This window comes from Chaetomium tenue (genome assembly GCF_020726465.1).
Source record: "Chaetomium tenue strain MPI-SDFR-AT-0079 chromosome Unknown F5144scaffold_1, whole genome shotgun sequence".
Taxonomy (NCBI): domain Eukaryota; kingdom Fungi; phylum Ascomycota; class Sordariomycetes; order Sordariales; family Chaetomiaceae; genus Chaetomium; species Chaetomium tenue.
Window position 1 is genome coordinate 5946105 of NW_027117329.1, and position 18348 is coordinate 5964452.

The 18348-nt window shown below is 58.2% G+C and overlaps 8 protein-coding genes and 1 non-coding gene across 9 annotated transcripts; 4 read left to right on the forward strand and 5 right to left on the reverse strand.

Moving 5' to 3' along the window:
* The first annotated feature begins 44 nt into the window (after positions 1-44).
* On the forward strand, positions 45-154 carry F5144DRAFT_t18. The gene has a single exon. It is a non-coding gene; the product is annotated as a tRNA-Leu (tRNA).
* Positions 155-1074: 920 nt separating this feature from the next.
* Positions 1075-2722, forward strand: F5144DRAFT_80510 (chaperonin 10-like protein). The gene is made up of 2 exons (XM_066793435.1): positions 1075-1412; positions 1528-2722. Exons 1-2 carry the CDS (start codon positions 1404-1406, stop codon positions 2656-2658), a joined length of 1140 nt encoding a protein of 379 aa, XP_066649510.1. The 5' UTR covers positions 1075-1403; the 3' UTR covers positions 2659-2722.
* A 33-nt stretch (positions 2723-2755) lies between these two features.
* On the reverse strand, positions 2756-5667 carry F5144DRAFT_503778 (glycoside hydrolase family 2 protein). The gene is made up of 2 exons (XM_066786424.1): positions 4893-5667; positions 2756-4841 (listed from the first exon to the last, which is right to left on the reverse strand). Exons 1-2 carry the CDS (start codon positions 5394-5396, stop codon positions 2787-2789), a joined length of 2559 nt encoding a protein of 852 aa, XP_066649511.1. The 5' UTR covers positions 5397-5667; the 3' UTR covers positions 2756-2786.
* Positions 5668-6621: 954 nt separating this feature from the next.
* On the reverse strand, positions 6622-8410 carry F5144DRAFT_524998 (P-loop containing nucleoside triphosphate hydrolase protein). The gene is made up of 3 exons (XM_066786794.1): positions 8015-8410; positions 7837-7966; positions 6622-7748 (listed from the first exon to the last, which is right to left on the reverse strand). The coding sequence occupies exons 1-3, from the start codon at positions 8164-8166 to the stop codon at positions 7011-7013; spliced, it is 1020 nt and encodes a 339-aa protein (XP_066649512.1). The 5' UTR covers positions 8167-8410; the 3' UTR covers positions 6622-7010.
* A 91-nt stretch (positions 8411-8501) lies between these two features.
* Positions 8502-9704, forward strand: F5144DRAFT_617849 (uncharacterized protein; the record flags this gene model as incomplete). Its single annotated transcript, XM_066791895.1, has 2 exons — positions 8502-8774; positions 8951-9704. Exons 1-2 carry the CDS (start codon positions 8737-8739, stop codon positions 9702-9704), a joined length of 792 nt encoding a protein of 263 aa, XP_066649513.1. The 5' UTR covers positions 8502-8736.
* Positions 9705-9881: 177 nt separating this feature from the next.
* On the reverse strand, positions 9882-11486 carry F5144DRAFT_638925 (uncharacterized protein; the record flags this gene model as incomplete). The annotated part of the gene is made up of 3 exons (XM_066792701.1): positions 9882-11209; positions 11258-11308; positions 11357-11486. The coding sequence occupies 3 exons, from the start codon at positions 11484-11486 to the stop codon at positions 10059-10061; spliced, it is 1332 nt and encodes a 443-aa protein (XP_066649514.1). The 3' UTR covers positions 9882-10058.
* A 575-nt stretch (positions 11487-12061) lies between these two features.
* Positions 12062-13222, reverse strand: F5144DRAFT_544169 (uncharacterized protein; the record flags this gene model as incomplete). The annotated part of the gene is made up of 2 exons (XM_066787281.1): positions 12062-12954; positions 13030-13222. The coding sequence occupies 2 exons, from the start codon at positions 13220-13222 to the stop codon at positions 12062-12064; spliced, it is 1086 nt and encodes a 361-aa protein (XP_066649515.1).
* A 1409-nt stretch (positions 13223-14631) lies between these two features.
* F5144DRAFT_598621 (uncharacterized protein) lies at positions 14632-14940 on the forward strand (the record flags this gene model as incomplete). The annotated part of the gene is made up of 1 exon (XM_066790963.1): positions 14632-14940. One exon carries the CDS (start codon positions 14632-14634, stop codon positions 14938-14940), a length of 309 nt encoding a protein of 102 aa, XP_066649516.1.
* A 221-nt stretch (positions 14941-15161) lies between these two features.
* On the reverse strand, positions 15162-16456 carry F5144DRAFT_609025 (uncharacterized protein; the record flags this gene model as incomplete). The annotated part of the gene is made up of 3 exons (XM_066791612.1): positions 15908-16456; positions 15584-15845; positions 15162-15444 (listed from the first exon to the last, which is right to left on the reverse strand). The coding sequence occupies exons 1-3, from the start codon at positions 16254-16256 to the stop codon at positions 15162-15164; spliced, it is 894 nt and encodes a 297-aa protein (XP_066649517.1). The 5' UTR covers positions 16257-16456.
* Between the last annotated feature and the right edge of the window lie 1892 nt (positions 16457-18348).

Genomic DNA, 18348 nt, shown 5'->3' on the forward strand with positions numbered 1-18348 from the left:
CGTCCCCTTTTCTCTCCTTCTGCAACTCCACAAATTCCATCAACGGCAAGGTGGCCGAGCGGTCTAAGGCGCCAGGTTCAGGCCCACCTGAATTGGCTCATTGAGCATTCCTGGTCTCAGTAATGGGGCGTGAGTTCGAATCTCACCCTTGTCATCTTTTGCATCTCGGAGCTGGAGGAGTGTGGTGGGCTGGGGTGCTTTACACAGGAGCTCGAGTGGCTTTTGCTTTTTTATGTGCCTATGGTGCGGGGTGATTTCGATGAGGGGCATCCCAAGTGCCAAATTCTCGGTCGAGGAACCCCCTTGAGAGTCCTCAAGATCGGATGGTAACCACCACTTAATTCTCCCGTCATAGCCTCAACCCGCAGACCTCAACTTCCATCAATTGAGCCCTGCGAATTCGGCGAACTGCCGTGACCGGCGCGGGGCCTGGCCTCACCCGTCTGCAATGCTACCTCCCCACGAGCTGGCGGATCGCGCGCCAGGCGATAAATAGCGATACATAGAGCTCAGATGCATCTCATGCAGCAGTCCCGTTCGGCTTCTCGAGCTCTGCCGTGTCGTGTTTGCGATGCCGCGTAGTTACCAGGCACGGTGAGCTCAATCAGCCCACAATGTTTTCATTCTGCTTCTCAGCACTCTAGTCACCCACTCGCCCGGTACTCCCGAGCCAACGCAGCGGATTCCGCGGCAAATTGCCCCTTGATGCAGCTCCATCGCCCCCTTCTCACCGACATTAACCACCTTCTAGATCTTGGATAAAGAAGTCTCTGATTCTCAGCTGACAGGTCTGGCCTGGCAACCTTCATCGTGACAGCCACCAAGCGGATCCCGACCGCCAATGCGCTCGGTCGTTGATTGGTGCGGGTAAAATGGCAGGATAAATCGCCTGCCAGATGTTCGTGGGGTTTTCGCGGGAGCTTGCTGCAAAGGCACAATGGCAGCTGCAGCAAGCGCCTCGGGAGCTGGCGGCTGGCGGGTATGAGCGGGCTCACCACCAAAACCATGGCGTAATCGGATACTCCCAGGCTCGATCTCTCCCTGCGGTGGAGAGGCGTGGTGGGGGGATGGGAGGTGGGAGGAGGCGGCGCCGTTATCGAAGCTCCCCGCACCCACTCACCCACCCAAGCCTGTCGTTGATGCGGTTGGACAAGTGGGACAAGGAGGGGCACCACACTCTTGTTGTGCCTGAGTTCGTTCTGGGCAAATCCAGCAGGAGGGAGGAACCTGGGTTTGAGATCTCCGAGAAACGGTGCTTGTCTCCTTGTGTGTGAGAGCGACCGTATTTAAGCCCGTCCTCCTGTTGAGTTCTGCTCCTCGAGCTTCCTCTCCCATCATCTCCAACTCTGCCGAACCCCTCCCCGAACCATACTCCCCCCAATTCAGACTCAACATCCGTCACAATGGCTTCCGTACGTTATCGTCCCATATCCCATCCCATCACATCTCATCCCCAACTCCCCTCTCCTCATCAATGCCAATGAAAATCACAATAACCACCCACTAACAACCCCCTCCCCCTCACAGAACCTCTCCTTCATCCTCAACAAGCCCAACGACGTCACCTTCGCGGAGCGTCCCATCCCCAAGCTCCAACACCCGCACGACGTGCTCGTCGCCATCAACTACACCGGCATCTGCGGCTCCGACGTGCACTACTGGCAGCACGGCGCGATCGGGCACTTCGTGGTCAAAGACCCGATGGTGCTCGGCCACGAGTCCGCCGGCACGGTCCTCGAAGTCGGCTCCGCCGTGTCCACCCTCCGCAAAGGCGACCGCGTGGCCCTCGAGCCCGGCTACCCCTGCCGGCGCTGCGCGCCCTGCCTCTCGGGCCACTACAACCTCTGCCCGGACATGGTCTTCGCGGCCACCCCGCCCTACGACGGCACCCTCACCGGCTTCTGGACGGCCCCCTCCGACTTCTGCTACAAGCTGCCCGAGAATGTGTCCCTGCAGGAGGGGGCGCTGATCGAGCCGCTGGCGGTGGCGGTGCACATCGTCAAGCAGGCGCGGGTGCAGCCGGGCCAGAGCGTGGTGGTGATGGGGGCGGGCCCCGTGGGGTTGCTGTGCGGGGCGGTGGCGCGGGCGTTTGGGGCGACCAAGGTGGTGGCGGTGGACATTGTGCAGGGCAAGCTGGACTTTGCGCGGGGGTACGCGGCGACGCACACGTACCTGTCGCAGCGGGTGTCGGCCGAGGAGAACGCGCGCAACCTGGTGGCGGCGGCGGAGCTGGGGGAGGGTGCGGATGTGGTGATTGATGCGTCGGGTGCGGAGCCCTCCATCCAGGCGTCGCTGCATGTGGTGCGCATGGGTGGTACGTATGTGCAGGGTGGTATGGGCAAGGCCGATATCAACTTCCCGATTATGGCGCTTTGCCTGAAGGAGGTGACGGCCCGTGGCTCGTTCCGCTATGGCAGTGGTGATTACAAGCTCGCGATTGAGTTGGTTGCTGCCGGCCGGGTGGATGTCAAGGCCCTTGTTAACGGTGTCGTGCCGTTCAAGGACGCCGAGGAGGCCTTCAAGAAGGTCAAGGAGGGCCAGGTCATCAAGATCCTGATTGCCGGCCCCAACGAGAAGGTCGAGGGGGCTTTGGACACCAGCGTGGATGAGAAGAAGCTCAAGGAGGCGCAGGCGGCTGGTAGCACGGGCTGCTGCTAAGGGGAGGGGGGTTGCATAAGTGTCATGGCGTACGGTGCATGGTTCGGTTTTTGTTCATGATCTATATTGGCGTCTGTGTATGGGAAATCTAATGAAAATCACTTGGAACTATTCTTTCGCCTCTACATCTAGAGCATACCCATATACCTCGTCTCGATCTTGGTGTCCTTGCTCGCGCCCCTGACGCCGATGCTGACCACTTCGCCGGGCACGATATCTACCAGGTTGTCATCGAACTTGACATCGTCATCCTCACACTCTAGCGCCACACCCTTGACCGGCACGTCGGCGCTGATCTCGACAGCTGAGAAATCCGCAGTAAGCTGTGCCTTGAGAGCCTTAGGCTTCTGCAAGTGCACATACTTGAGCGGCTCGGGCCAGTTGACGTAGCGCGCAATCTGCTTGCCGTCCTTGACCAGGTACGCCGCCACCACGATGCGGGCCTCCTCATCTACGTCATTTTCCCGCACTGGCACATCCAGCGCGGTAATCTCGGTCGACCTGTTCTCCGGGAGCAGCTTTGCCGGCGCCACCGTCTCGGAGAAGGTCTCCTCACCGCTCACCACATCCCAGGCCTTCAAGACACAGTCCACCGTCAGGTCTTCGAGTGTGAGGTTGCTGCCCCACACCTCAATCTTGGTCGTGATGTCGATGTTGACCCTCGTATGCCTATCCCGCGGGTGCGAGTGCGTGCGGCGGGTGATGCCGATGCTGACGGGCGCCATCTCGCGCTTGACGGTGAAGTACGCTAGCTTGGGGCGCAGGTAGTAGTCCGCAATGCTCCAGCTCGTGACGGGCCAGCAGTCGTTGGTTTGCCAGACGAGCGCGCCGCCGCAGTATTCGCGCCCCGGGCCGCGCCACTCCCGCTTCCAAAGGCGGTAGGCTGAGGCAAGACACTCGGCCTGCATCAGCTGCGTGCTGTAGACGAACTGTTCGAGGGGGTCAGGAGCGTAGCGCAGGTTCTCGACAAGGTAGAGAGCGATGCGGCGCTCATGGCCCTCGGCCTTGTTGTGGAAATCGACAGTCGACGACTGCGGGTAGCGGTCCGGGTCATCCTTGCCCAGGGGCAGGTACGAGTCGATTGTTTTGACCGACGGGAAGGCCTCCATGCCGAACTCGGACACAAACCGGCCGACGAGCTTGTCAAAGTTCTGCCACCTCTCCTGCGTGCCGTGCCACACGTTCCATTGGTGGATGTCACCGACCGTGGCGTCGCGCGTGTTGAGGCCCGCGCCCCAGGGGGAGCCGGGGTGGTAAAAGGTGTTGGGGACCAAGTCCGCGCATGCCTCGGCCAGTACCTTCTCGTAGATGTAGCGAGCGGGGAAGTCGGTCTTGAGCCAGCTCTCAGCATCCTTGTTCTCGTAGTCGTACGTCAGGCCTTCGGACTCCTGGTATTGGTAATCCTCGTTGTTGCCCGCCCAAATCACGATGGAAGGGTGGTGACGCAGCAGCTTGACGTTTTCGCGCGCCTCACGGTCGATGGACTCAAGCAGCGCCGGCCACGCGGGGTAGTTTCCGCAGCCGAACATGAAATCTTGCCATACGAGAATGCCGAGTTCATCGCAGGCGTCGTAAAAGGCCTGCTCCTCGTAGATGCCACCACCCCAGATGCGGATCATGAACTGGTTGCCCTCAGCAACCAACTTGATCCAGTCAAAATACCGCTGGCGACTAATGCGCGGGATGAAGTTGTCGGCGGGGATCCAGTCGCTACCGCCGCAGTAAATAGGGATGTTGTTGACTTCGAAGAAGAAGCTTGTCCCTGGTTGTTCCTGAAGGGGGCGTTGGATCAACTCGGCCCGGCGGAGACCGATGCGTTTGGAGAGGGTGTCAACCTCCTCATTACTGGCTAGCAGTGTCGCCTTGATGTCGTACAGCGGCTGCTTACCATAGCGGATGGGGTACCACAGGGCGGGGCTGTCGATGAGGAACGACACAGTGATCGTATCGGCAGAGCTGACATCGGCGGTCTCGGTCGCGACCTGCTCGCCGTCTAACGAGATGTCAAACCGGACCTTATCGGCCTTCCCTTCGACTGCCGCTGTCAACTTGACGGTAGCCCGGCTGAGAGACTTGTCGACGACCGTGTCCGTGTAGAGGTCAGCCAGGCGCGACTCGTAGATTTCCAGGTTCACGGGGCGCCACGGGCCGCATGTCATGAGAGTCGGGCCCCAGTCCCAGCCCTGGACGGTCAGTATCGTGCACTGCGGTCAATAAAGGGGCAGCCCACTTACCCAGTGATACTGTGCCTTCCGTACGGCCAGCCGCGAGACATCTCCGTTCCAGCAGCCCCACTTGTGGTTCGGATGCTCCTCGACTCGCTTGCACCCCCGTAGGTAGGCGCTGTCGAAGGTGATGACCAGCTCGTTCTGCTCCTTCAACACCGAGGTCACATTGACCCGTTCGGGAAGGAACATGTTGTCAACTTCGAGAATGGTAGTGCCATTGAGCACTACCGTCGCGAATGTGTCAAGGCCGTCGAACGCAATGACAGCCTGGGCACCCTCGGGGACCGCCTGGGCCGTGAAGGTGGTGCGGTAAGTCCATTGGGCCTCGCCCACCCACTGCACGGCGAGTTCGTTCTTGCCGATGTAGGCGTCCGGGATCAGGCCGTGGTGCTGCAGGTCAAGGTGGACATTGGTTGGGAACTGGCTGACGGGCAGGAACTTGGAGTCGTCCTTGTCGGCCTGCCGAAACTCCCAGTTCTTGTCGAGGGGGATCACCACGCGGGGGGCCATGGCGGAGGTAGGAAAGAGAAATGACGGAAGGAAGGGCGGGGCAGACAGCGGGGCGCTACCACTTGCAGTGGGCGGCAAGTACAATGGTTGTAATTGCTTATTTGAGTCGGCCGAGGAAAGAACGAGCGTGCTGTCACAGGACCCGAGGCTGCATTGGTTGAGGAGGAAGGAAACACTGGCAGCATCAGCTTGAGCCAGGTCGGTTTATATGTCGTGTTTTCGTCCGTGTAAGTGATCCATCTTGCGAGTTGGAGTTCCCGTTGCCGGATGCGCACCCGCGGGGCCAGCTGCCCCGCGGCAACGAATCGCATTTCTGGTGCAGCAGCCTTGAGGATCCCCACAGGTGTCGCAAACTGACCCAAATCCTTGTCCGATAAGTACAAAGTTACCTGATTTGGACATCTGCGGTTCCAATCTTTGTTCTCCTACTGGCGCGCAAATGCCGTGAGTTAGCCTTGTAATCCACATAATCCTGTGTGCCTCGATGCCATCCGCGTGCCATCCCAAGCTACGTTTGCGCTGAAGGACTGGTTACATCGCCTGTCATGGTATCTTAAACGTGGATTGGTATTTTTGACCTCATCGTTTACAACCTGGAGGTGCCTGTTGATATTTGTTGTACTTGTTGTTGAAGTTTGGTGTACGAAGGTACTTGTTAAAGTCTCATCCGGGCCCGGCCCCTTCCCCACATCGGATTTAACCTGTCGGTTAGCGGAGGGTCTTGTCCTCGGAGGAAGCACCTCCGTTCCGTTTTGGGTCAGATAAGCGCGCTTGCCGCCAACTTGCGGCTCTAGTGGGGGAGCTTCCCGTTCCTGTTCATCAGGTTCTCGTTATATTCTTTTGGTTATGGTTTTCACAATGTGGTCGACTTTAGCGGGGGGGTTAGCCCTTTACCGCTTTCTACATACCAGGATAAGAACTTGTAAATGTTGCCAAACTCTGCGCTAGGAGCCAAGCGCCCGAAAGTCGGCACGAATACGTATTTTTTCCGAATACTCCAAATGAGTGGCATCTTGCAGCCTCTACGGGGCCGCATGTGCAAAGACTAATCCTCCCGACGTCCCCTTGCGGAGTCTGGATATGGCTTTGACAATGGGGGTTTTGGTCCTCACACGCCTCTTATTGCATACCCCAGTTCATCCCTTCATCGGTTTTTATTCTTCCGATAGTTCATAGCATCACAAACGCCACCTCAATTTCTGCCTTATACCTGTGCTTTATCTTCCTTTACTATTCTTCACGTCATTTCGTAAGCCTTACAATTGCCTCGAGTCCTCACCCAACCACCCGGGTCAATGGGGTTCAGTCATCGGTATCCCGAAAGTTGAATGCAAAATGAAGGGAGTGCGGCGAATTTGCTTATATACCTGTAGAAAGTATACTGAGGCTTCCCTTTCTCCTGATAATCCCCACCCCGCCGTCATGCGCGAGCAAAGTGAAAGTCGGTTCATTATCCGGGTCTCCGAAAGCACCGTCTATATCCGGCCAACTCCCTGCATAGAAAACCAGTCCGCCGCTGAACCCACAGGCCGACTACAACGCCCCCGAGCCTCCTCCATTACGCCCAGTCGGCCAATATTAAGTAAAATATGGTATCATCAAGCCCCCGCATCCTCAACAACACCCCCGGTTCCGCCTCCTCGCCGTCAATGTAAACACCTCCTCCCACTCCCTCAGCCCCTGCCCAGCCCCTCTCCCCTTCCTCCTCCTCCGCCCAACATCATCCCCCGTCATTGTGCTCTTGATACTGCCCCCGTCGCTAGCTTCCGTATTCCACATCGCGCCTGAATCCCCATACTGCACCCCACTCTCCAGATCATCGGGGTCAATCTCGCCTAGCTCGATCTTGGTCAGGATCATCCTCGCCAGACGCCCAAAAACCTCATCCACGCCCTCACCACTGCGGGCACTGACTTCCATCGTAACCGGGATCTGCACGGTGCTCGCCCAACGACTCGCCTCAGCAGTCGAGACCTCACGGCCATCAGGCGCAACGGTGGCGCGCAGCTGGGCGCCAAACCCCGGATGGATGGTAGACGTGGACGAGTAAGACGACGACGGGACGGGGGTGCTGGCGTAGGAGGGCGCGGTGGACGAGCTGATGCTGCCGCCGGGGGTGGGGGGCGGGACGCCGGTGTCGGCGAGCGGGTCGCCCGAGATGTCGAGCTTGTTGCCGACCAGCAGCAGCGAGAGGTTGCGCGACGCGATCGCCCGCGCGTCGTTGAGGAACGGCTGCAGGTCGCGGAAGGACGAGTACGACGTCACGTCGTAGATGAGCACCACCCCCGCCGCGCCGCGGTAGTAGGATCGGGATACTGATCGGAAGCGTTCTGTTCCTGCCGTGTCCCAGAGCTGCGGGGCAGGGGGAAATTGTTAGCGCCGGTTGACGGGTTGAAGGTCTGAGGCCTAGGGGGGAGTTGGGGGGTGGGGGTCTTAGTACCTGCAGTTTTATCCGCCTCCTCCGTGACCCCGAGCCGACTTTGACGATTTTGGTTGCGAACTCTACGCCCAGAGTTGACGAGGCAAGGACCTGCCACTCATTTTTGACGAAGCGATGTAGTAGACAGGATCTGAGTTCTGTCAGCTGATGCCGGGAGTGCCGGTGCGATGTCACTCACTTGCCTGTCCCACTCGGCCCTACCAATATTATCTTTGCCAGATAATCGTACATGCTCCCCAGCTCTTGTTCTCGCACCGTGCCCGCGCTGTCGTCGCTGGCGGCCGACGACCCCCGCGGGCGCGTCATGCCCGGTAGCTCGAAGCCGCTCATCCGCGATGGATAAGGGTTTGTTTATTGGGGTTGGTCTTGAGGTATTGTTACGCGCGGAGGATCGAGTATCGGCTGTTGGTTGCTGCTCTCCGTGGGTGGTGCGCCTATTGTTCTCGGTTCTTCGCGGCGCGTTATGTCATGGTCTCTCCTTATTGATCGTCGTCGTGATGTTGCTCAAGTGTTATCTGAGTGGATGCCGTCGGGACCTGCCTGCATGACAAGGGACCTGAGTCCTGGTAACTTGTGGGGCCAGTCACAGGGAGCGCAGCCAACCAACAAGATGCGGCGCGGTTCTTACCAATCTCAAACTCCATCTCAAGTATCATACCGAAAGAGCACGTAATTTACGTACAGATTACAGCGCACCCTGCATGAGAAACCGGGGTCTGACTTGCAGCCGAGGTATCCCATGCATTTCCCCATATCGGCAGTGGGGATGGGCGGCATTGGACCGGGCCATTGAACGGCACATCCCGGCGGCAGCATGCACTTTAACAACGACAACACCACTGAACTGTGAATCTCACATCCAGACCCAACGACGCACTTTACACATTACAAACCCCCAAAATGAAGATATCAGGCCGAACCTTTATCATCTCAGGCGGGTAAGCACCCTAGGCTCACCACTACCACAACGACCCTTTCACTCCCCTCTCCCAATCTCCATCAACCCCCAACTTCCTTCCTTACCGTAATCACCAACCCCCAACCTCCCTACCCTACCCTCCTCACCAAACCCACCCCCCATCCCCCCCAACACCCTCACTAACCCCCACCCCAGCGCCTCCGGCCTCGGCCGCGCCTGCGCCCGCGACATCTGCTCACTCGGCGGCCACGCAGCCATCCTGGACATGAACGCCGAACAGGGCGGCGCACTCGTGCAAGAACTCAGCCCCGCGCGCGCCCTCTTCCTCCCCTGCGACGTGACCTCCACCAGCAGCATCAGCTCGGCCGTCACCGCGGCGGCCGCCTGGGCGACCCAAACCGGCAAGCCGCTGGGCGGGGTGATCCCCGCGGCGGGGGTGGGGCTGCCCGGGCTGGTGCTGGACCGGGAGCTGCAGCCGGTGGGGCTGGAGGCGGTGGATTTTGTGCTGGGGGTGAATCTGCGAGGGACGTTGGACTTGGTGCGGCAGGTGTTGCCGTATTTGGGGGCGGGGCAAGGGGAGGGGGTGGATGGGGAGCGCGGGGTGGTGGTGATGGTGTCGAGCGCGGCGGCGTTTGAGGGGCAGATGGGCCAGGTGGCGTACGCGGCGAGCAAGGGGGCTGTGGCGGCCATGACGCTGCCGATGGCGAGGGACTTGACGCGGTTTGGGATTCGGGTTGTGACGATTGCGCCGAGCATGTTTGAGTCGAATATGACGGCGCATATGTCGGAGAAGGTGCGCGTGGGGCTGAAGAAGGCGATGGAGTTTCCCGCGCGGCCGGGTCAGCCGGAGGAGTTTGCCTCGCTGGTGCGGCAGGCGATTGAGAATGTCATGTTGAATGGGGTGGTCATTAGGTTGGATGGGGCGACGCGGATGCCGAGCAAGCTGTGATTTGGGTGGGGGTTAGGGGGTACGTGGGGGTGTTGTATTTATAGGGTGATGGGAGGAGTGGCTTATTATGGGAACACTTTTATATCACACGATGGGGAGCCGCAGTTGGTGGATTGTCCTACAAATTTGATAGATCGCTGCTCTTCATGAGGTTGGGTCAAGTGTTGAGCCACGCGATACGCCTGTTGATGTCCCGCATATCCATCCTGGTGTCATCCCAGATGACGATGCACCACTTCCTTCCCAACAAAACAACGCCAATAGCTATGAAGGCCTGACATCCCAAGGGGTCTTGCAATAGTTACATGTTGGGAGCCACAATCCGGCCCAAGCCGTCTCCATCTCGCCAACTCCCTAGTTGCGCGTCGGCCGACTATCATCCCGGTATCGGTCATGCACCCACCGGTCGTGCACGGAGGGCGGGGTCAGCCTACCATGCTCACGAATAGGCACGCGGCGAGGGGACATGGCCGGCCGGCGGTTGTGCGGAGATGAGTTCATCCTTCCATCCTCGCCAGGCGATGAACGGGCCCGGTAGACGTTCGAGGAGGGGCGCCGAAAGTTGACCGGTGACCGGGATCTGTCCCGCACAGCGAACCCCGAGACGCCGGCGCCAGCGAGACGAGTGCCCACAGCCACGCCCTCAAGAAATGCCTGCGTCGCCTCCAAATTGGTCCTCGACGACTCGGGGACCGGAATGCCTATGGCTCTACCCATTTGGCCGAGGACAGCGGCCTGCTGTTCGGATCGCATGCGCTCGGGAGCCATGACTGTCAAGGCACCATGGCCCGGGGCGCTCATCAGGGAGGACCCCTCTTGTTCCACGATCGGACCGCTCCGGCCATCCCGAGAAGCTTCCGTGTGTGCTTGTGATCTGGCCGGCATACGGGTTGGCTCCGGCCAGTAACTATCGAGGGGCCAAGCTTGAACAACGGCAAGAGCTCTGCGGGCGACTGCCGCCTTTGCGGTTTGTCTGCATTCGTAATCCCCGGTGCCCAGGACGATATTATCGCGCAGCTTTACGTGGCATGTGAATCTGCCGTTTCGAAAAGTTTGGAATTGCCACTCTAGGTTGAAATGGCGCATCTGGCACTCTCTCGATAGGCGCTCCACAACACTCGAATACGGGCCAGATCGGCCATTGCGATAGGGTCTGTAAACATTGCTATTGGCAGAGGTTTGCCGGCCGGGGGTCGGATACAGGTCTGGCCTGCCCGTGCCTCGACCGCCCCTCGACGCGGTTCGTCGCCCAGCCCCGGCCCCGGTCGGGCCACGGGGGCCGGCACGGGCATTGCGCTCCCGACGGAGGCGTAGTTGTGCTTCAATGAGGCGATCTCTGGAAGAACTTAGCGGGCTGCTCTGAATCTGAGCAGAAGATCCCTGCGCGCGGTGACCACTATGGGCTTTGGAACTTTCAGGGCCACGGCTGGTGTCGACAAGAGGAGCCGAGGGTGTCCCGTAGAGGGCGAGCGGGAAGCGAGTCCCATTGATCTCTCCTGGGTCGTCTGAATTAGTCAGTAAAGTTTCAGACAAAACCGAGGGGGAATACAAACACGAGGGAGCCCGATTTGTGGTTTGATGGGCGGTGGGAGGCCCCGTGATCCCTGTTGACAGTTAGTGAGGCCCAACTCTGGAACCATAGGACAACTTACCTTGGAGTTCTTGTTTCACTTTTTTGATGAGGGATAAAATCGCTTGCTCGTCGGGCTTTGGTTGTGCCTCGGGAGGCGCCGGTGCGGTACTCGGTTCACCGGTTTCCGGTTTGACTTCAGGCTCAGCCATGGCGGATTGCGTGAACCCCCAATGCTTCTGAAATGAGGGCGTGCAGACTATCAGTCAGTTTTCCAATACGTAGTCGGTAATAGGGATGCGAAGCTATGGGAGGAATTAAACTCAATGATGGAAGAGGTGAGAATACCTTGTCGGATGGGTGGTTGGGGGAGAGAAGTTGACAGAAATAGTTGGGATTGGAGAGGACGCGTCTTATCATGGAAAGGAACGCGGTCGGTGGTGTATTTCACAAGTGAGTGATGCAAACCAGGTAGCCAAATACAAGAAGTTGTGCATTCTGGAACGGGACGAAATTTGAACTTGGAAGGAACGGGAACAGAGAGCTAAGAGCAGGTGCTTTGTTGAATCCTGATTTCCAAGGCGAGAGGAAATTTACCTTTGGCATCCACAAAGTGCAGCCCTCCCCAAGCCCTGGTATCAATCTTGAAAATCTAGTAATAAATAAAGAGGTTGTGAATGGGCCAATCTCTTTGCATTTCGTTGTTTGTATGCAAGTGCCCACGCGAAAAGCCATGAGCTTCCTTATGCCTAGCAGGCTATCACTTGTGACGGGAGCTTCCCTCTCATCAGCACAGTCGCTGTGCCAGCTCCTCGCCTTTCTCCCACTGCTGGAGGGTCTCAACCTGTTGGTCATACCACGCATTCAGCGTGGCCTCTTCCACATATCCCATATGCGGCGTTAGCAGCACCCGGCTCCGTCCATCCTGGCCCCATTTCGTTGTCCTCCACCGACTATCCAGGGGCAGTGGCTCCAGGTCAAACACATCCAGCGCCGCTGCCCGAATCCCGCCCTTCTCCAGCACACCCAGCAAGTCCTCCTCCACCACGAGCGGACCCCTCGACGTATTGACCAAGATAGCCGTCGGCTTCATCAGCTCCAGATCCGCCGCGGCCACAATCCCCCGCGAGCGATCCCCCAACACCAAATGCAAGCTCACGACATCCGCCGTACGGAACAACTCCTCCTTCCCCACGACCGCGAACGTCTTCCTCCCCTCCGCATCCTCCACCGGCAACCCCGCCTCCCGCGCCTTCTCATCCGCGCGCGCCTGCGTGAGGTTCTCACTCCACGCAACGACACGCATGCCAAACCCGACACTCATGATCCTCGCAACGGCGGCGCCCAGACGGCCCAGGCCCGCGACGCCAAACACTTTCCCGCGCAGGCTGACGGCGGGGGCGGTCTGCCACGCGCCGGCCTTGACCGCGGCGTCGTCCTGGGCCAGGTTGCGCGCCGCGGCCAGCACCAGCGCCACGCAGTGCTCCGTCGTGCTGTCCGCCAGGGGCGGCGCGCCGGGAGCGGGTGCGCGGTGGCCGGTTCCCGCTACGGGGATGCCGCGTGCCCGTAGGGCGTCGAGGTCTAGGGCGAGGTTGCGGTTGCCGGTTGTGAGGAGGAGTTGGAGGTTGGGGAGGCGGGAGATGAGATCGCGGGGGAAGGGGGTGCGTTCGCGCATGGTGGCTGGTTGGGGGGGTTAGTTTGGGATTGGGGGTGTGGGTGGAGAGGGTGGAGGTGGGAATTGAGAAGGGATTATACAAATTACGGTGAAGGGCTCAAGACGGGAGACTAGTTTGTCTTTGGCATCTTGGGTCGTATTCGGGTGGTTGTATGGGGGCAGCGTGTCCTTGAAGAAAGAGACATCGTATTTGGAGGCACCCAGGGCCTTGAACTTGGGCTCGGAGATGCCTTGGTAATCGTCGAGGACGGCGACCTTGATTGGACGGGACATGGTTGACAGGCTTAACTTCTGAATGAGTCGAGAAGAATGCAAGGGTGATGTTCCAGAGAACACCTTTTTGAGGGAGTACATGGCTTTTGAGTGGTTGACTGGATGTCATTTGCCGTCGGCAACGCCCGCGATCCCGCCATCGACGACCCCACCCTTGTCCCACGACGCCTTCCCCACAGCCACCGCAACCTCGGTCGGGGCCGCAACGGAGTCGGGACTTGAGGCGGGTGTCGGGATTGAAATCTTCCGGTGCTCGCCGATGCCATCGACTGACTGCTTCGTCACTTTCGCATACCGGCATTGGATGGGGAGTTCGAATATATCGACAATACTGGCCCCTCCTTCTTCTGGCAACCGGCCGGTGCCGGGATTAACGGCTGAGTGGTATGGGCGCGCCGGATTCGACCACGGCTATAGTACCCGTCCACGCAGGACCTGACTAAAACTGCGATTTCGGCTCTCGAAGCGAATTTGCTGGTGGAATCGAAGACGGTATGATGAGGTGACGTCGTGGTCGCACAAAAGGATCAATGAAGCCAGGTCGGAGACATGGCGGGACCGTCTTGCAATCGCCTGCAGCGACCGCAGCGACCGGCATCGGAGTTGGGGACAGTGGTGTCGCCCCAACCTTTATTCGGGGGTTTTGAGTATCATGCAATACTAACTGATATTTTGGGACCTCATCCCGAAATACTGGGAATAGCGTGAAAGCAACAACAACATCGCGGCAACGCAGGTATGTATGTGGTGGACCGAATAAAGTTGTCGATCTGATGGCGGGGCCCCACACGGAGCGCAACCCAACCAACCAACCCCCCAGCCCATTGTTATCCGCCGCGGAATCTGCCTCTGTGCTGGGAGCTAGCACCCCCGTACAATTCTAATACGTAACATTAAATCACTCTCAATGGCCGTCTGGTATCGGGACGCATGAGGAAAGGCTCTGTTGGATGCCAAACATGCCTGGAGCCGACTCTCCCTCTTGGAGCTTACTATATTTAGGTTGACTCCGGCGGAACTGCAGACTCCGAGGAGTCATACGGTCTGACGGACCCAGATGAGAGTTTGGATGGAACCGAATGAGTTAGGTTCGTCGTCTTTAGTTTGCTTATTGCAAGAGGGCACATCGTCGGGACAACTTCGCACCGGGATGTAACCCTGCTGCACTCAGCCTCCGGGTCGGTGGTGAGGCTGGTCAGGAAGAGTTCAGCGGAGTCCTTAAGTCTCAGTAGTTTGCCCCTCCAGAGTTAAACCATGCTCTGACTTGACCTGGCCGACTTGTTTGCTAGTTCTTAAACACCTCTCACCAGCCGTCCGGCATCTTACGAGCCACCGAGGTACCTAAGTCAACTAAGCTCCTAACCCCCAAAACACACACGATCCCCGCCATTTTAACAATACCAGCTACCATGCAACCCACCACTCTTCTCACCATCCTCCTCGCCTCACCCGCCCTCGCCCAAACCTCCACCGTCCGCTACATGCCAACCCCCGTGCCCTGGCAACAGGCCCTGAGCCGCTGCCAGGAATGGAACATGTCGCTCTACCCCGTGCCCCAGTCGCCCGAGGACCCGGTCTACGACGCAGTCAACCAGCACCCGCCTTCGCGTTACTGGATCAGCCGGCGCCGTGGCGGGTCGTGTACGTGCTTGTTGAGGGAGGGGCCGAGGATGGAGGAGCTGCCGTGTGAAGACGAGTTGCCGGCTTTTTGTGGTTAACAAGGGGGGTTGGGGGTGGATGTGTTGGGTGAGAAGGGATTCAATGCGGATGGTTCGGCACGGTCAGGTAGTCTGTCAGCATATTCAGCACACCCAACCAATCCATATATATCATCTACTACCAACCCCGCGTACATGCACCCAGCCATCCCCACCATCGTCAAGCACCTTGACACACATAACCCACCCCCCCGCCCCCTTTTTCATTCCTCCCCTCCACCTCAAACCCCCTCCAAAAACCCCCCCACCCTCCCCGCCACCCACTCCCCCGCCCCATCCCCCACCAGCGCATGATCCGCGCCCGGCACAAACCCCGACAGGTCGCTCACCACGCCGGGCCTGCACGCCGCCACCCACCGCCCCAGCAAGGCCTGCCTGTCCACGGCGGGCGGCACCAGCTCGTCGTCGCCCGCGGGCAGGATCAGCACGGGCTTGTCGAGCCGCCCGAACGTCGCCGCGAGGGTGGCGGGGGGGAGGTCCGAGGAGAGATAATCTTCGTCGCCGCTGTGGGGGGTGGTGCGGGTGGTGGTTAGCTTGGTTGGGTGGGTGTTGGGGTGGGGGTGGATGGGTGGTGGAGGGAGGTTGGGGTTTGGTTGGTTGGTTGGTGTTTTTTGGGAGGGGAGGGGGGTGCGGGGGTGCGTACCCTTTGGCGGCGAGCGAGTGCCATCTGTAGGCGGTGACCGGCGTTGTGAAGACAAACGGGAGGTATTGCTTTGGCATTGGCTCGTCTTTTCGGCCGTCCGCGATCATGTCCTTGGCCACCTGGAGGCTCTTGGCGGATTCCTCGGGGGACATGAAGAGGACGATAGACTCGCGGTCTGAGACTGGGCTGGTGAGGATGTAGCCGTCCACCGGAGGCGTCTGGTACTTGTCGCGGTCGGTGTACTCGAGACAGTCCTGGCAGCCTGGGGATGTAAGTGGGCTTGGAGCTTGGCTTGTGGTGTGAACGAGACTGGGCCACGCATACCGGTCGATGCGCCCATGAGGACGATCTTCTCCTTGCCAATGCTGCGGAGATACTTCACCAGGGCAGCTGTATCTTCGACATCATTGGCAATACTGGAGTATCCGAAGCCAGAGTACGAGCTCCGCATGCGGAATTCCCAGAGCGAGTAGTCGACGGCGGGCTGTTCCAGCATCTTTGCTAGGGCGGTGAGGTTCGTCGCATGTGGGCCGGTGGTGAGTCCGCCGATAAATACTAGGGCGTTTCTGGCCGAGGAGGGACCCCTTTCGTAGGCGCAGGAGCCATGAGTTGGAGATGGAAACGGGTGAACTGTGAGTTGAAAAGGGGACACGGAGTGAAGCGCGGGTGACATCGTGTGTGTTGTTGGGGGGCAGGCAAGTACACAAGTGGAGCCTGGAAGAGAGTTTTGCGAGAGGAAGTGTGAAAAAAGAGTTTTTAGTAAATGCCACGGAAATGAGAGGAGGGACGCATGGGTATTTGTATAGTTTGGGTATCTTGTTGATTCAGTGGTCTATCGTATACATGTAGCAGGTGGATCCAAATACTGTAAGCCGCCGCGAACACGAATACGAAGGGCCGCCGAAAGGGGGAGTTGTTTCAAACTACCCCGGTATCCAAAATGGAGCCCACCGACGATATTGCGCAACACGACAGAGCTCAGCTTCGAGGCCAGCCGTTTCTGAACCAGAGACTGCTGCGTCCCCATCCAAAATGAAGCAGAAATGCCTACCCATGACCCCCATGATGAAACCATGACCAGGGCGGTGGACTCGGCGTTTTTGGCCGCCCCCAAGTTCCTGGAGTACTACCCAATTGCCTTACCAGTAGGTCCCGAATGGCTTCCGCCGTCACTTGATCTGCCAGCCTCCGCTTTCTTCCGCCTTTTTGTTGCTGATTTTCTTTTGCCTCTCGAGCTCCTTTTTATACTCCGCTTCACGGATCTGGTTGGGGGTGCGAGAAGACTGGGACGTTGGGCTCAGCCCTTTGTCCCTGAGGTCGTCGTAGGGGAAGCCGCCAGGGCAGTTCCGTATGTCGTCGATGTCTCTCGGGTTTGGAACCCTGGAACCAGGTCGTACAGTGGTGAGGATATGATACGTGACCTCAATGTAAGGATCGCGGCATATCATCAGGACGGTGATGTGTGGCTCATCCGGGCGCCTTTTTTCGCGTTGTCCAGATCCTATTACCGTGAACCCACGGTTCTTGCGACGATCGACATAGGTGGTGAAAGGGTGGATATCCCCTCTTGGTCGGTGTTAGCTTACTCGATCCTTGGGTAGGGGAAAAACAGAAAGAAATGCTTTGGTTCATACGTACTTAAGTATAGCCATGTCCCAGCCGCCTTCCTCAGCAATTGGTGTTATTATGTCATCAAGAAGAACTTGGATGTATTTTTCCGCTTCTCCCTCCTTCAGTTTAAGTTTCAACAAATCCACGGCAGAGATTACACGCGGCGTGACTTTCGGAGGAGTGAAAGTAGGTACCGGTTCCTCGTCGAGGTGCTCCATCCCATGGTTTGAGTCGAACTTTGACTGACGGTTGCACATGGCTGTGTGAGGGGATGGAGCGAATAATAGAGGGCTGGTGTTGGGCGGATGACCAAAAGACGACAAGACAGAAGACACGCTATACAAATTGAATCAGTGTCGAACACAAGAGAGGAGGGGGGGGGAAGAAGAAACTTTTACCAACCCCCAGAAGAACCCCGGAAGACACATACAGTCGAAATGGATGTTGAGAAGTCGAGGCATGATGGCAGCTTTAAATATATGAGAGTATAACGACCCTTGGATAGGAAACAATGGTTTAGGACTTAGAAAGAACAACAACATAAACTATGAACAACTCTAGTATGTGAATGTAGTGACCATTGCCACCCATAGTTCATTGTTCATGGACCGTGTGTGTGTGCACTCGGCGGCCTGATCGAACAACGGAACAACATTCACCTGAACGTTTCTTAACCTTGGTCCCTGAGCCACAGAATCACCTTGGTCATTGTCATCACTTGTTGTACCGCGCGCAGTACTGCGTTAGATCGGATGAGCTGACTGGCCCCTTGCCCTCCTGTGGCGATGGGTTGCGGTGTATTCTTGGCTGCAATCCTGTTAGCGTGTAGGCTCACTGGGCACCTAGTATTGCTGAGGTGCCTAACGTGATGTGCGTCCAGCGTCCCGGGAGGACTTCAATTAGTCTGAATGAGGGAGGAAGAAAGAGGTCGTGGTATATTTCGCTAGGGCCAGGGTCAATGCTCCCGAAAGGTCATTTCAATTAAATCCGATGCCGCCTTTAGGTCAGCTTTTGTTGTTGTTGCTGTTGTTTCAGCGTGCCCCCCTACAGATGCCTATGGCATGTGAGCTAACCCTGCCCTAACTCCCATTATGGGGTGATTATGAGCCTGTATATCCAACCCTTTATCTATACTCCTCCATCTTCCGGGATCC